The sequence below is a fragment of the Crassostrea angulata genome, chromosome 4 (genome assembly GCF_025612915.1).
Source record: "Crassostrea angulata isolate pt1a10 chromosome 4, ASM2561291v2, whole genome shotgun sequence".
In the NCBI taxonomy this organism is placed as follows: Eukaryota; Metazoa; Mollusca; class Bivalvia; order Ostreida; family Ostreidae; genus Magallana; species Magallana angulata.
Window position 1 is genome coordinate 51,082,434 of NC_069114.1, and position 15,930 is coordinate 51,098,363.

The window sequence follows — 15,930 nt, forward strand, 5'->3', positions numbered from 1 at the left end:
GAAACTACGTTTCAAGCGAGACAATCATTTCTTTGTCAACAAAACCAATGATAAAACCAGGAACAAAACTCGTTCCATAACCCCTGTACTTGCAAATCTCATTTTGAAAAAAATTCAGTATTTGGTTTCGGGTGGATGCACACGAATCCTGTTAACTAAATGCATACCTAAAAACCATGGCTTTAGGATCGTGAAGCGACTTGAGTGAAACTTTGAAAAATTCATAAGATTATGATAAATCATAAAATTACAATTAAAATTTGTAATTATCAGCATAACATAAAGTCACATGTTTAAAGCATTTCATTTTTCGATGTTATTAACTGCTTAATTATCCTGGCGCTATGAACATAGAAAGGAAAGGGAACGTATCATCGGGAAGGGGGGTTACTTCTTATCGCAACAGACGTCTTTTTAAGTGAATACATAGAACAGTAAAATTTTAAGAAGTCTGTGAGTTATCTCCCTTATATTGGTTAGAACTAGTGACACTCATCAAAGACAAGGAGTCAGTGAGTTATCTCCCTTATATTGGTTAGAACTAGTGACACTCATCAAAGACAAGGCGTCTGTGAGTTATCTCCCTTATATTGGTTAGAACTAGTGACACTCATCAAAGACAAGGAGTCAGTGAGTTATCTCCCTTACTTTGGTTAGAACTAGTGACACTCATCAAAGACAAGGAGTCAGTGAGTTATATCCCTTATATTGGTTAGAACTAGTGAAACTCATCAAAGACAAAGAGTCTGTGAGTTATCTCCCTTATATTGGTTAGATCTAGTGACCCTCATCAAAGACAAGGAGTCTGTGAGTTATCTCCCTTATATTGGTTACAACTAGTGAAACTCATCAAAGACAAGGAGTCAGTAAGTTATCTCCCTTATATTGGTTAAAACTTGAGACACTAGTACTCATCAAAGACAAGGGTCTTGAGTTATTTCCCTTATTTTGATTAGGACCAGTGACACTCATGAAAGACACGGAGTCTGTACGTTTTCCTTCTTTTATTAATAAATTGACTAGTATTCAATGGCAAAATCGTTTTGTTTTAAACGTTTTACTAATAACAGTTAAATAAAAGTAGTCTGTTGAGACAAGGTTTTACTGTTTGAATGAATTTTTTTTCTTTATCACTGTCTGTAAGAAAGTGTGTAAAAGCTCTGAATTGTCATTGTTTGCATATATCAATTTCTTCCCATAGTTTGATTTTGGGGTACTCCGACACTTTAATCTGTTGTGTGCACACGAAATCTGGCTATTAATTAAAGAGTCCCGGCTTTGACGATGTAGAATTGGTTGCAACCATCAATTACAATAATGTAGATTAAACTTTTGGATTGTCGAACATGTTTGAATTAATTCGGAATTCTTTTCACTGAAGTCAATTCAGTCTGCTGCATCGTATGTCTCAACATCTCAACATTAAGTCGTATAATATTTATATATATATATATATATAGAGAGAGAGAGAGAGAGAGAGAGAGAGAGAGAGAGAGAGAGAGAGAGAAATATGACAATCATTCATATAATGTTTGTTCAACCCCATCAAAAATTGGGGTAGCTAGATAACAATTTGCAGAAAATATCAAATAAGGATATCTTAAATTTCATCAAACCAAAATAATAGAAAACTTATTATAATTAATCTCATCCTAAACGTTGGTTTCAGAAAAAAATAAGATGGAATGCCCTTATGTTGAAATAAGGGCTGGAAACCAATCTAAATACACTATACAATTTTAAAACCGTCGTGAGTATGATAGTTGAAATAAAACTATCAATTGTTTAACTGACTGACAACATCTTGTATTCTCATATGTGTAGCAGTTTGTATTCCGTGCGATGGATGCTGTGTGAGTGACTGTTGGTATGAGTATAGAGCAGCCTGGAGGTTCCCTGCCATCTGTTGACAGATCCCCAGGATTTCCCATGAGATATCTCTGTGTAGATCATATATATATAGTCCCTGATTATGGTGGACTAGGACCTGTAGCTCATCGAGAGCTGCTTGTGATAGTGTTGTATCAATGTGTCTGTAACACAAGAACTCTACGAAGTGTAACATTACAAACACTGGGATAATTAATATAGTCTGTCCGTTCTGTATAGCAGACTGTTGCTCTGGGATCAGTTCACTGATAGAACAGATAACATTGTGAAGTATGATATTCCTTGCTACAGCCTGTCTCATCTTTGTAGACAAGGATTGTCCCCCTACAGCCTCAGTATACCTCTCTCCGTCTACAACATATTCATACATCAGATATGGCCGTGCTAACTTGACCTTTGTCATCTCTAAAACAGATAAAGCTTCCCTGTACCTGAGTGTCTTGTAATAATACATAGCAATGTACAACATATCAGAAACTAGCCCAAACTTAGTAGCTAATTTCAGCATATGACAGGACATTTTGTCTGCAATATACATCTGATTGTTGACACCGGTGTAAGTGTACTTGTTTGATGTTATAAAGGCAAGATTCTGAAATATTGTGACTGTAAGTCTCTGTAATGGAAGAGCCTGATAGTGTGTCAGGGGTAAGACTACCAACTGTTCTACTGTTTTTATCAACTGTTTTACTCTTTGTATGGCTTTGGTAAGGACGGTTGTTCGTGAAAAAAAAGCACCAAAATCGGACTCACTGACAAGATCATGATCATGCTGAACATCAGACAAAGTGTGTCTTTCATTTGTACAAATAAAAAGTCTGGGATTGTACAGGACATCAATGATGTAGGACCTGATAGACGAACTCTGTAACAGACAAGCTAGACCTTTCTTGTACAATTCATGTAACTGTAGGAACAATCTGTTTTGTGCTGAGCCATTGACCTTTGTCAGAAACAAGTTGTTTTGGGGGATGAAAAAATTCGGACAGATCCCCTTGTACACCCATTTAAGGAGAAGTTTAAAGCAGACCCAGAAACCGGTCAGGAGATTTTGTGGACACCAATAAGGTAGCATGTTTTTTTGAATCACCCAGAAAACGGTTGTCTTCATGTGATAGGAACACAACAGTTTATTGGTTTCTTCTGATTGTTGATCTATAACTTCTTTTAAAAATATTTTTAACAATCCGTATGTCAGAAATTGACAGTGGTTCATTGAATACACAAGTTTATATTCTGCCTGAGAAAAGGAAAATCTCCACTCTTCATTTTCATGAATTCCTAATGGGTGTCCTATTGCTACAAAGTGACACCCATTTCTGACAATGTCATCAACAACTTCAGGAATAGGCCATGAGTGACATCTATCTATCCACGAGGAGGCAGACGGAGGCCAAAAGTCACAAACAAAACAGTAAGCAATGTCATATTCCAATGTTACCACTTTGCCACTAGCACAGGGTCCATGAACTGTAGAATCGGGAAATGCTGCCAAACAAGTTACCTGTCTGTATATAGAACTAGATATGTAGACCCTGTCATTCATTCTGACTAATGCTGATTCGACTTTTCTGATTGTTCGTGGTGTCAATAACTGAAGTAGAGTGAATCCTGGTGGACTCTCAGAACTGTCAGAGAGAATCAAGGTTGTATTGGCTGTGTTGTAATACTCAGACTGAGACATGTCCATGATCACTCGGTGGTCGTTTGACCAGCACATCTTGTCTACATCCGATCCCGTCAGTCTGAACCCTTCTCTTCTACTTCCACTTAACATCACAATGGTCCAAACATTGGGTGTAACTTGCCTCTCCACCATCTCCTTGATGTCTGTTGTCTCCCTCCTCAGGGCCACCATTTGTGAGGTCCCCACTATCTCACACAGCCCCACAAACACTGATTCCGACATGCGCTGCATTCCCTTAAATCTGTTGTTATCTTAAAAATATAGGGAAAACTCCTCTAATGTTGTTTCTTTATCAAGTTATATACATCAGCAAATAAAAATGTATTATATTAATTATATCTAGATTTGATAAAACAAATAAATAGATATCATTTACTTACATTCTTAGAGAAAAGAATTCCATCTTTTAAGTAAAGTAGTGTAACAACTGTGGAAAAACATTTCTACTATTTACAGGTGCTGAGGTTTTTGTAGTTTTATTTTGTTTCATTTTTATTTTGGAATTTTATTTAAATGCTAAATATGAGTCATAACAATACGTTAATTATGTCGAGTTGTTAGGTGACATCGTATTGTTTTCATAAATACAATATATTTCTGTTTATAACCAACAATTTCCTTCCTTGTTAAAAAAATACGTGGATAAAATTAAGGAGGCTCGACATACCAGAATATTATTTGATGCAATAATAAAGAAACTTTTTTGAAATATGCTTTTAAAAAAATGATACCAACATCAGCCTTAAATTATTTTGTATGATTTTTTTTAGTTATATTAAATATTATAGAAACCGGAAACATCGATTTTGTTGCACAAAGAATATTTGAGATCTAAAATCTGTATCAATTGATGCACAATACAACTATCAATAAATACACGTCAAAGATAGCTAGGCTCCGCCGTCACCAATATTTTCAAATTACTCAATTCAGTCCTTAAGAGGGCTGAATGAACGTGGTCATTTTTATGCTATATTTACCTCCTTTTGATAAAGAGCTCTGTATAAATATGTAGGAAAATGTTCGAATTTATAAGCTAAAATGTTTGGATTTGCATTTCATTAAAAAATAGTTTATAACCAGAAATATCACATTTTAAACTTTCAGGCAGTTCTGATGGTTAATTTTTTAACCCCCAGCCTCTTTAACTCAAATCCTTTAAGGAAAAGAACATGAGGACCTGGGTGGCGGTAAATAAAAGAATCGACCATATTGAAATGTGAAAAATCAAACACTTGCAATCTGTAATCTATATTTGTGGAAATAAATCGAGAAGGGTATCATGTGTTTGGAAATAACAGTCGTTTGGCAAAACTCATATTCAATGGCGCTGCGCTGTTTGTAACAATATTTGGAAAGAAATAAATAAGATATAAAATTATACTAACTAGTACTTTTATTGTTTATTTTGATAGGATGCACGTCAAATAATGGAGGTATTCCATATACTACCATAATGCGAGTGACAGTTGATTTATATATTTATTTAATTAATTATTATAATTCTATTAATAGGTTTAAAAAAATATCCACCAATCTTGATTCTCAATTTTCATAGATATTTATTTATAGATAAATATAATGTTTGTAAGGCCCCACCGTCGTCAACTTTCCTTAAGTCTTTACTCAGCCTCAAGTGGCGCAGTCTAGAACATATTTTTTCGGTTTTATTTAAATTCAGCAGAATTGAATTTTGTCTCTCTGAATTTTTTGTTCATGTACTCGAATGCAGCCTTGTAGAAATATTAGAATAAACATGACAAAACTTCTTAGATTTCACGAAAATCAGTAACTGTGGTCCAGTTTTGGATTTTACAATTACCAATCATATAGAGCGTTAATCATGAATCTGTAAGTCATGAGTTCAAATCCTGTTGGGGTGTTTATAACTTTTACCTTTCAAAATATTCTTATAAAATTTTTTATATCAAATTTTGCAAGTTAGAAATTTCAAAAACGGTAATATTTAAAATGTTGATTGCAATATACTTTTATTCACTCGTACATAATGGGCGCCTTTGAAACAGAGATCAAGGGTTTGGGAATTAGGAGATTTTTTTTTGCTTGTCAAGATTTCGGATGACTAGTCAAGCCCCCCCCCCCCACATTCAATTTGCTTCCGACGCCACTGATATACATTTGAGAACATCCAAATGCATGGTTATGATGTCCAATAAAGCCCTCTACCTAAATTAGGAATTTCATGGCCCCTGTATTAGGGATTCAGGCCCTAGGGCAGAACCAATATGGCTATATATCGATAATGTATTAAATCTTTGAAAATCTTCTCCACTTATAGTTAGTGTGAAAATAAGCTGAAAGCATGAATCTAATGTCCATGAAGCCCTCCATCAAAATTCTTTAATGGCCTATAACGCGGGTTATGTATTTGTTCTGCAATGTCGCTACCTTCATATCCCGTATAAATCACCAAAGAAAGCATTTTTGTTTCAATAACTCTATTATTGGCACATTGCCTTAACTGGGCATTCAACAGAGGCGTGTTGAGCAGAGGCGTGTTGAAGGTATAGGGGATTTTGGCGAGCGCTCTCTCTCTGTTGAACACGCCTCTGCATTTCAGAGTTATTTTGCACCGGGTGAAAATACACAGTCTACATTTCTTGAAAAATCGACGTGTCAAATGACGTGCACTTTTGAAACACAACCGGTGTTAGCAAAATAAACACAATGTAAAAATATCCGTAATTTTAATTGTGAGTATAATTATTGAAAAAATAGTGTAGTATAAGTAATATGGAATCATTCTTTGACTTTATGGTAACTTGATCATTTAATCTGAGATCTGGAATCTATCATAATGCCCTTCGGACTTGATGGATTTGACCCCGTGCCTGACTATCGTGATCATCTCATAAAATTGAAGTAAAACAAAATTCATTCTTCCTTAAATATTACATTCATAGAAACAATTTACTTAAAGGAAATTCACAAGGTTCTGTTGGTTACTTGATCAGTTCATAGTAAACACCAATATCTGAGAGGGGGGGGGGGGTGATAAGAGAACTCTAAGTCATCATCATTTTGTTTCCTGTTATTTGAAAAAGTTTTAAACTTGCAAAATGAACACGTCTTACTAGGTCAAGTTGTGATACATGTACCATGCTGTATAGGATTATATTATATGAATTTAGAAAAACTGGTGGGTTGATCACAAATTACATCGCAAGCTTTATTTAGCACAAGGTCTCACTAAGAGATATTAAGGGAACACAACGTTGTATTTTGTTTCCGTCCGTCCGTTTTTGTGTTTGTTCTTTGGGGTTTTTCTCCTATCTGCTTGTCTTTGACTTTGTGTCCTGCAAAATGTACAAGACAGCATGAATTATATAATGGATAAAGAATAGTTTGTCGTGTATTACGTTAAACTATCATACTGTCAGTAGAGTCAGAAATTTACGGTACACATTTTATGTGAATGTATTTGGTTCATGTACAAGTATATCTGCATCAGTGTGCACAGGTAATCAGTTTTACAGGTAATCAGTTCTACAGGTAATCAGTTCTACAGGTAGATAATACTGCAGGTACTAGTAATCAGTTCTACAGGTAGTCAGGTACAGTAGTCAAACGTTTGGCTACTAAATTGATTACCACAGTAACAAGAATTTAATGATTGGAACTTAATATCAAAAGTTGTTATATCTTTTATACAGTGTTTTTCTATAGAACATTTGCACAAAGTAAGAAATGTGATAGTAAGGTTTCTTTCAAATCAATTAAACTTTCCAGAAGTGTCTTTATTGTGTAAAAACAAAAGGCTACAATGTTACATAAATGTACAAAGACAGGTGGTTGGGTAAAACTTTATAAGGGTAGAGAGTAATTGACATGTGCACTGATGAATTAACATTTTCCTTTGGGGTTTGGAAAGGGGGGTAAAAGTTGTATTCTGTCAAGTATGCCATTGTCTTCTAAATTGTACTGGTGCCAAACATTGTGTGGAGTTTAGTGTGGATGTCTATCATTATTGTATTGCTATGAGTGATTGATTTTATTGTATTATTTGTTCATACAATAACAGTAAGTTTGAAGAAGTTTTCATATATATCTAATTATACTAACTATTCATAACAAGAACAAAAATTCTTGTGATTAAATTTCATTTTTGAAAAAAAAAACTTGTGAAAGTAATATCAATCTAATATAAAACACCAGGAGTTTCATTGTTCTCTGGAACCACATGGACTTTAAGGGGAAGGCTTTCCCATCTTCCACAATCATAAAAATGCATGTGGAAACTTCCTCTGAAGAGAATAAGGGCTGCAAGCTAGTCAGAGCAAGTTTGCTGTTTACTTATACCATAACAGTAGTTCCCTGTGGGTCAAAAGGAGAAAGACAGAAATCCATCCATTGGTAATGAAAGAGATTTTTGGCAAGTAAATAAGGGAGTCCCTAAGAAGGATTATTCCATATCTCTTACGACAAACGATGTCATACTTGGAAGTATCATTTTTCATTTTAAAAAAGTTTAAAGCATGCGCATGTGAGGAAATATAACTACATTTCAAGCAATGCAAGCATTTCTTTGTCCAAAAAACACAATGATAAAACCATGAACAAAACTCGTTCTTTAATACAATAACCACTGTACTGGCAAATCTTATTTAAAGAAATTTCAATATTTGGTTTGGGGTGCATGCACATCAATCCTGTTAACTAAATGCGTACCTAAAAATCCTGGCTTTAGGTTCATGAAGCGACTAGAGTGCAACTTTGAAAAATTCATAAGATTATGATAAATCATAAGATTACACTTAAAATAAAATTTGTAATTATCGGCGTATTATAAAGACACATGTTTCAAGTATTTCATTTTGCGATGTTCGATGATTTTAACTGCTTCATGATCCTAGCGCTATGATCATAGAAAGGAACGTAGCAGCGGGGAGGGGGGGGGTGTTACTTCTTATCGCAACAGACGTCTTCTTAAGTGAATGTATAGAAAATTAAAATTTTAAGAAGGCGCACACATGTAATAAATTTAAAGGAAATTAAGAACAAAAGACACCCCCACACACACCCAAACACGGATTAGGATTCTGAATATTGGCGAATAGGGTTTTTTTTCGCTCGTCAAGTTTTCGGATAAGTCAACCCACACGTTACTTTCAAAAACGGTGCTACGAGCCTGATAAATGAGCAAAAACTAATTTTAACTCCATGTTTAAAGATTTCTCTAAAAATTAATTTTGGATTAGTATTAGTATTGAGAGCATCAATAGTGAAACAGACTTTACTATTATATGCAGAATGTTCCTTGACAATGGCACGATATACTAAGTTTTTACACAAAACAGACATCCATACTTTCTTTAAGCATGGTATTACACACCAGAAGCATCAAACATCGCTATGATTTTATCAAGCAACCCAATGTTTTTATTTTCAACCACGTGAAGGGTGGTTGAACACGAACGATAACTCTGTTCTGCATAGCGTCGTTTAGTTTAAATAACCGCTAGATGATGATAGATGATAAGACATATTTTAATAGATTTTAATGTTATAACATATATCAAAGTAAGACACGATATAAAAAAATACAATCAGTACTTACGTATTTTAAGAATATTATCCGAACACTTATACTTCTGCTCGAAATTCACAAGAACTTACATATCTCAGGGAAGTTTCGTGAACTTTTATTCGAGCCTCTGGATTTATTACCTACTTAGCAACGAAAAAGAAAACATTCCGAATACATTCGCAGGGGTGAAGGAGTCAGTGAGTTATTTCCCTTATATTGGTAAGTACTAGTGACACTCAACAAAGACAAGGAGTCAGTGAGTTATCCCCCTTATATTGGTTAGAACGAGTGACATCCATCAAAAATAAGGAGTCTGATAGTATGCTCCCTTATTTTGGTTAGGACAAGTGACACTCATCAAAGACAAGGAGTCTGTGAGTTATCTCCCTGATATTGGTTAGGACTAGTGACACTTATCAAAGACAATGAGTCTGTAAGTTATTGGTTAGAACTAGTGACACTCATCAAAGACAAGGAGTCTGTGAGGTATCTCCCTTATATTGGTTAGAACTAGCGACACTCATCAAAGTCAAGGAGTCAGTGAGTTATCTCCCTTATATTGGTTAGGATTAGCGACACTCATCAAAGACAAGGAGTCAGTGAGTTATCTCCCTTATATTGGTTAAGACTAGCGACACTCATCAAAGACAAGGAATCAGTGAGTTATCTCCTTTATATTGGTTAGGACTAGTAACACTCACCAAACACAAGAAAACTGTACGTGTACCTTCTTTATTAAAAAATTGACTAGTATTCAATGGCAAAAACGTTTTGTTTCAAACGTTTTACAAATAACGGTTAAATTAAAGCAGTCTGTTGAGGCAAACTTTTAAAGTTTGAATGATTTTTTTTTCTGTAGTACTGTCTGTAAAATAGTTTGTAAACAAGTAAGGCTTTGTCATTGTTTGCATATATCAATGTGTTCCCATTGTTTAATTTTGGGGTACTCCGACACTTTGATCTGTTGTCTGTGTTCACAAATACTGAGAGAGAGAGAGAGAGAGAGAGAGAGAGAGAGAGAGAGAGAGAGAGAGAGAGAGAATGACAATCATTCATATAATGTTTGTTCAATCCCATCAAAAATTAGAGTAACAAGATAACAATTTGCAGAAAATATCAAATATGGATATCTTAAATTTCATCAAACCATAATTATAGAAAACTTACTATAATCAATCTCATCCTAAACGTTGGTTTCAGAAAATTAATAAAATGGAGTGCCTTTTGTTAAAATTAAGTCATGAAACGAATCTGAATACACTATACAATTTTATAACCGTCGTGAGTATGATAGTTGAAATATTACTATCAATTGTTCAACTGACTGACAACATCTTGTATTCTCATATGCGTAGCAGTTTGAATTCCGTTCGATGGATGCTGTGTGAGTGACTGCTGGTATGAGTATAGAGCAGCCTGGAGGTTCCCTGTGATCTGTTGACAGATCCCCAAAATCTCCCATGAGATGTCTCTGTGTAGATCAGGTACATACAGTCCCTGATCATGGTGGACAAGGACCTGTAGCTCATCTAGAGCTGCTTTTGATAATGTTGTATCAATGTGTCTGTAACACAAAAAATCTAGAAAATGTACCATTAAAAACACTGGGATAATTAAACAAGACCGTCTTGACTGTTGCTCTGGGATCAGTTCACTGATAAAACAGATTTCACGGTTAAGTATGATATCATCTTCTACAGCCTGTCTCATCTTTGTAGACCAGGACTGTCCCCCTACAGCCTCAGCATACCTCTCTCTGTCTACATGTTCCCTATACATCAGATACGGCTGTGATAACTTGACCTTTGTCATCTCTATAACAGATAAAGCTTCCCTGTATCTGAATGTCTTGTAATAATACATGGCAATGTACAACATGTCAGAAACACCCCCAAACTTGGCTGCTAATATGAGCATGTGACATGACATTTTGTCTGCAATATACATCTGTTTGTTGACACCGGTGTTAGTATACATGTTTGAATTTATAAAGGCAGTACTTTGTAACATTCTGGCTGTAAGTCTCTGTAATATAATAGCCTGATAGTGTGTCAGGGGTAACTCTACCAACTGTTCTACTGTTTTTATCAACTGTTCTACTCTTTGTATGGCTTTGGTAAGGCTGGGTTGTTGAAATATTATACCAAATCTGGACTCAATGACAAGTTCTCTATCAAGATCAACTTCAGACAAGAAAAATCTATCATCTGTACAAATAGAAAGTCTGGGATTATACAGAACATCAATGATGAAGGACCTGATAGAGGAACTCTGTAACAGGCAAGCCAGACCTTTCTTGTACAATTCATGTAACTGTAGGAACAATCTGTTTTGTGATGAGCCATTGACCTTTGTCATAAACATGTTGTTTTGGGGGATGAAAAAGTTAGGACAGATCCCCTTGTAAACCCATTTAAGGAGAAGTTTAAAGCAGACCCAGAAACCGGTCAGGAGATTTTGTGGACACCAGTAAGGTAGTGTGTTATTTTGAATCACCCAGAAAACGGTTGTCTTCATGTGATAGGAACACAACAGTTTATTGGTTTCTTCTGATTGTTGATCTATAACTTCTTTTAAAAATATTTTTAACAATCCGTATGTCAAAAATTGACAGTGGTTCATTGAATACACAAGTTTATATTCAGCCTGAGAAAAGGAAATTCTCCACTCTTCATTTTCATGAATTCCTAACGGGTGTCCTATTGCTACAAAGTGACAACCATTCCTCACAATATCATGAACAACCTCAGTAATAGGCCATGAGTGACATCTGTCTATCCACGAGGAGGCAGACGAAGGCCAAAAGTCACAAACAAAACAGTGGGCAGTGTCATATTCCAACGTTCCCACTTTACCAGTACCACATGGTCCATGTACAGTGGAATTAGGGTAAATTGATGAAAAAGTTAGGTGTCTGTATATAGAACTAGATATATAGGCTCTGTCATTCATTCTGACTAATGCTGAGTAGATGTCTCTGTATGTTGTTGGTGTCAGTAACTGAAGTAGAGTAAATCCTGGTGGACTCTCAAAATTGTCAGAGAGAATCAAGGCTGTATTGGCTGTGTTGTAATACTCAGACTGAGACATGTCGATGATCACTCGGTGGTTGTTTGGCCAAAACATAAAGTCATAATCTGATCCCTCCAGTCTAAATCCTTCTCTCCGACTTCCACTCATCATCTTGATGAACGCATTATTAGGTGTAACTCGTCTCTCCACCATCTCACTGATGTCCCTTGACTCCCTTCTAAAGGTCACCTGTTGTGAGGTCCCAACTATCTTACACAGTCCCACAAACACTGATTCCGACATGTGCTGCATTCCTTTAAATCTGTTGTTATCTTAAAAATATAGGGAAAACTCTACTAATTTTGTTTCTTTATCAAATTATATACATCAGCAAATAAAAATGTATTATATTAATTATATCTAGATTTGATAAAACAAATAAATATATATAATCTACTTACTTTCTTAGAGAAAAGAATTCCATTTTTTTAAGTAAAGTAGTGTAACAACTGTGGAAAAAAAAATTCTACTATTTACAGGTGCTGAGGTTTATGTAGATTTATTTTGTTTCATTATTTATTTTGGAATTTTATTTAAATGCTAAACATGAATCATAACAATACTTTAATTATGTCGAGTTGTTAGGTGACATCGTATTGTTTTCATAAATACTATATATTTCTGTTTATAACCAACAATCTCCTTCCTTGTTAAAAAAAACATGAATAAATTTAAGGTGCTCCACACACTAGTATATTATTTGATGTAATGATGAAGAACCTTTTTTGAAATATGATTTTAAAAAATGATACAAACATCAGCTTTAAATTATTTTAATGATTTTTTTGTAATATTTAATATTATAGAAACCGGAAACATCGATTTTGCTGCACAAAGAATATTTGAGAGCTAAAATTTGTATCAATTGATGCACAATACAGTTTAATAGATACACATCAAAGACAGCTAGGCTCCGCCGTCACCAATATTTTCAAATCACTCAACTCAGTCCGTAAGAGGGCTGAATGGCTGTGGCTATTTTTAGGCTATAATTACCTCCTTTATCTAAAGAGTTCTGTAAAAAGATATAGAAATATGTTCCAATTTTAAATCTAAATCTTTGAATTTGTCTTTCCTTAAAAAATAGTTAAGACCAGAAATATCATATTTTAAACTTTCAGGCAGGCAATCTGTAATCTATATTTGTGGAAATAAATCGAGAAGGATACCATGTGTTTGGAAATGACAGTCGTTTGACAAAACTCATATTCAATGGCCCTGCGCTGTTTGTAACAATATTTGGAAAGAAATAAATAAGATATAAAATTATACTTACTAGTACTTTTATTGTTCATTTTGATACGATGTGCGTCAAATAATGGAGGTGTCCCATATACCACCTTAATGCAAGTGACAGTTGATTTATATAATTATCTAATTAATTATTATAATTCTATTAATAGGTTTAAAAAAATGCACCAATCTTGATTCTCAATTCATTGATATTTATTTATAGAGATATAAAAAGTTTGTAAGGCCCCACCGTCATCAACTTTCCTTCAGTCATTACCCAGCCTCAAGTGGCGCAGTCTAGTACATATTTTTTTCGATTTTGTTTAAAATCAGCACATTTTAATCGTGTCTATCTTAATTTTTTGTTCATGTACTCGAATGCGGCCTTGTAGAAATATAAGAATAAACATGACACAAATTCTAAGATTTCGCGAAAATCAGTAACTGTGGTCCAGTTTTGGATTTTACAATTACCAATCGTATAGAGCGTTTATCACAAATCTGTAAGTCATTAGTTCAAATCCTGTTGGGCGTTTATAATTTTTATCTTTACAAAATATTCTTGTAACAATTTTTTATCAAATATTGTAAAGTTAGAAATTTCAAAAACAATAATATTTAAAATTGTGATTGCAATATACTTTTATTCACTCGTACATAATTGGCGCCTTTGAAACAGAGATCAAGGGTTGGGGAATTAGGGTTGTTTTTTTTTTTTTTTTGCTTGTCAAGATTTTTGATGATTAGTCTAGCCCCCCCCCCCCTTTCAATGTGCTTCCGACGCCACTGATATAAATTTGAGAAAATCGAAATGTATGGCTATGATGTCCAATAAAGCCCTCTACCTAAATTAGGAAATTCATGGCCCCTGTATTAGGTATTCAGGCCCTACGGCAGAGGCAATATGGCCATATATTGATCATGTATTAACTTTTAGAAAATCTTCTCCACTTCTAAGTACTGTGAAAATAAGCTGCATGCATGAATATTATCTCCATGAAGCCCTCCATCAAAATTCTTTAATGGCCATATAACACGGGCTGTGTATTTTTTCTGCAATGTCGCTACCTTCATATCCCAAATAAATCTCAAAAGAAAGCTTTTTATTTTTCAATAATTCTATTATTGGCACATTGCTTAAACTGGGCATCAAACAGAGCAGTGTTTAAGGTATAGGGGCGAGCGCTAGGTCTGTTGAACACGCCTCCGCATTTCAGAGTTATTTTGCATCGGGTGAAAATACACAGTCTGCATTTCTTGAAAAATCGACATGTCAATTGACGTACACTTTTGGAGCACAACCGGTGTTACTGTAACATAAATGGTAAATAAAAATGGGTGATGAGTACCGAGAGACACTCTGAAGTCGCAAACGCCCGATTCTTTGATTGTGCCGAGTATCTCAGATCACGTGATCAAAGGGTATAAATATGAGATGCCGTGAGTCAGCAGTCAGTCGCAGTGTAGACGCTGAAGTGAATACTTCCAGGTAAGCTTATTGTTCGTGAGTCAATATTGCTCAGCGATTTGCAGAACAATAATACTGGCGTATAGAAGCAACTTATCTTCGAGAGCGTTGCTTGTTAGATTCAGCGGGTAGACATTTGTAATCAGGTACGAGGATGCTTCGTGGGGTTGCTTTGAAGTGACCGATAGAAGCGACGGGTTGTTTGAAGCGACCGATATAAGCGACGGGTCGCTTGAAGTGACTGATATAAGCGACGGGGTGTGTCGGAGCGACGCATAGAGTGCGGCTACGTCCCATACATTCAAATATTTATAATTAATTGAGTTTTGAATCAATAAACGCTAGGCAAGCGATAAGGAAAATTAGTATATATCTTAAACAATTAACATTAAAAACAAACACCTCATCAAGGTATCTGAGGGGACCAGTAATAAATATAAGCGTGTTTAGGCATACACGTTACATTAGCATAATAAACACAATGTAGAATATCAATAATTTTACCTTTGCGTACAATTATTGAAAAAAATGGTGTAGTATAAGTAATAAGAAATCATTCTTTGACTTTATGGTAACTTGATCATTTAATCTAAAGTCTCGAATCTAGCATAATGCCCTTCGGACTTGATGGATTTAACCCCGTGCCCGACTATCGTGATCATCTCATACAATTGAAGTGAAAAAAAAAATTCATTCTTACTTAAATATTACATTCATAGAAACAATTTACTTAAACCAATTTCACAGGATTCTGATGGTAACTTGATCAGTTCATAGTAAACACAAATATCTGAGGGGGGTTGATAACAGAACTCCAAGTCTTCATCATTTTGTTTCCTGTTATTTAAAAAAGTTTTAAACTTGCAAAATGAACACGTCTTACTAGGTCAAGTTGTGATACATGTACCATGCTGTATATGCTTATATTATATTAATTTAGAAAAAAAACTGGTGGGTTGATCACAAATTAAATTGCAAGCTTTATTTAGCACAAAGCCTCACGAAGAGAAATTAATGGAACACAACGTTGTA

The 15,930-nt window shown here is 34.8% G+C and overlaps 2 protein-coding genes across 2 annotated transcripts; both read right to left on the minus strand.

The window, feature by feature from the left end:
• Positions 1-1,777: 1,777 nt before the first annotated feature.
• On the minus strand, positions 1,778-4,005 carry LOC128179849 (uncharacterized). The gene is made up of 2 exons (XM_052847510.1): positions 3,958-4,005; positions 1,778-3,818 (listed from the first exon to the last, which is right to left on the minus strand). The coding sequence occupies exons 1-2, from the start codon at positions 3,978-3,980 to the stop codon at positions 1,778-1,780; spliced, it is 2,064 nt and encodes a 687-aa protein (XP_052703470.1). The 5' UTR covers positions 3,981-4,005.
• A 6,428-nt stretch (positions 4,006-10,433) lies between these two features.
• Positions 10,434-12,449, minus strand: LOC128179846 (uncharacterized). The gene has a single exon (XM_052847508.1). The coding sequence runs from the start codon at positions 12,447-12,449 to the stop codon at positions 10,434-10,436; it is 2,016 nt and encodes a 671-aa protein (XP_052703468.1).
• Between the last annotated feature and the right edge of the window lie 3,481 nt (positions 12,450-15,930).

Excerpts from the sequence above, each read along its gene's own strand:
- LOC128179849 (XM_052847510.1), bottom strand. The coding sequence starts at position 3,980 with ATGGAATTCTTTTCTCTAAGAAT. Across the intron at positions 3,819-3,957 it reads GAATTCTTTTCTCTAAGAAT|ATTTAAGGGAATGCAGCGCA; the intron begins GTAAGTAAATGA and ends AGATAACAACAG.
- LOC128179846 (XM_052847508.1), bottom strand. The coding sequence starts at position 12,449 with ATGCAGCACATGTCGGAATCAGTGTTTGTGGGACTGTGTAAGATAGTT.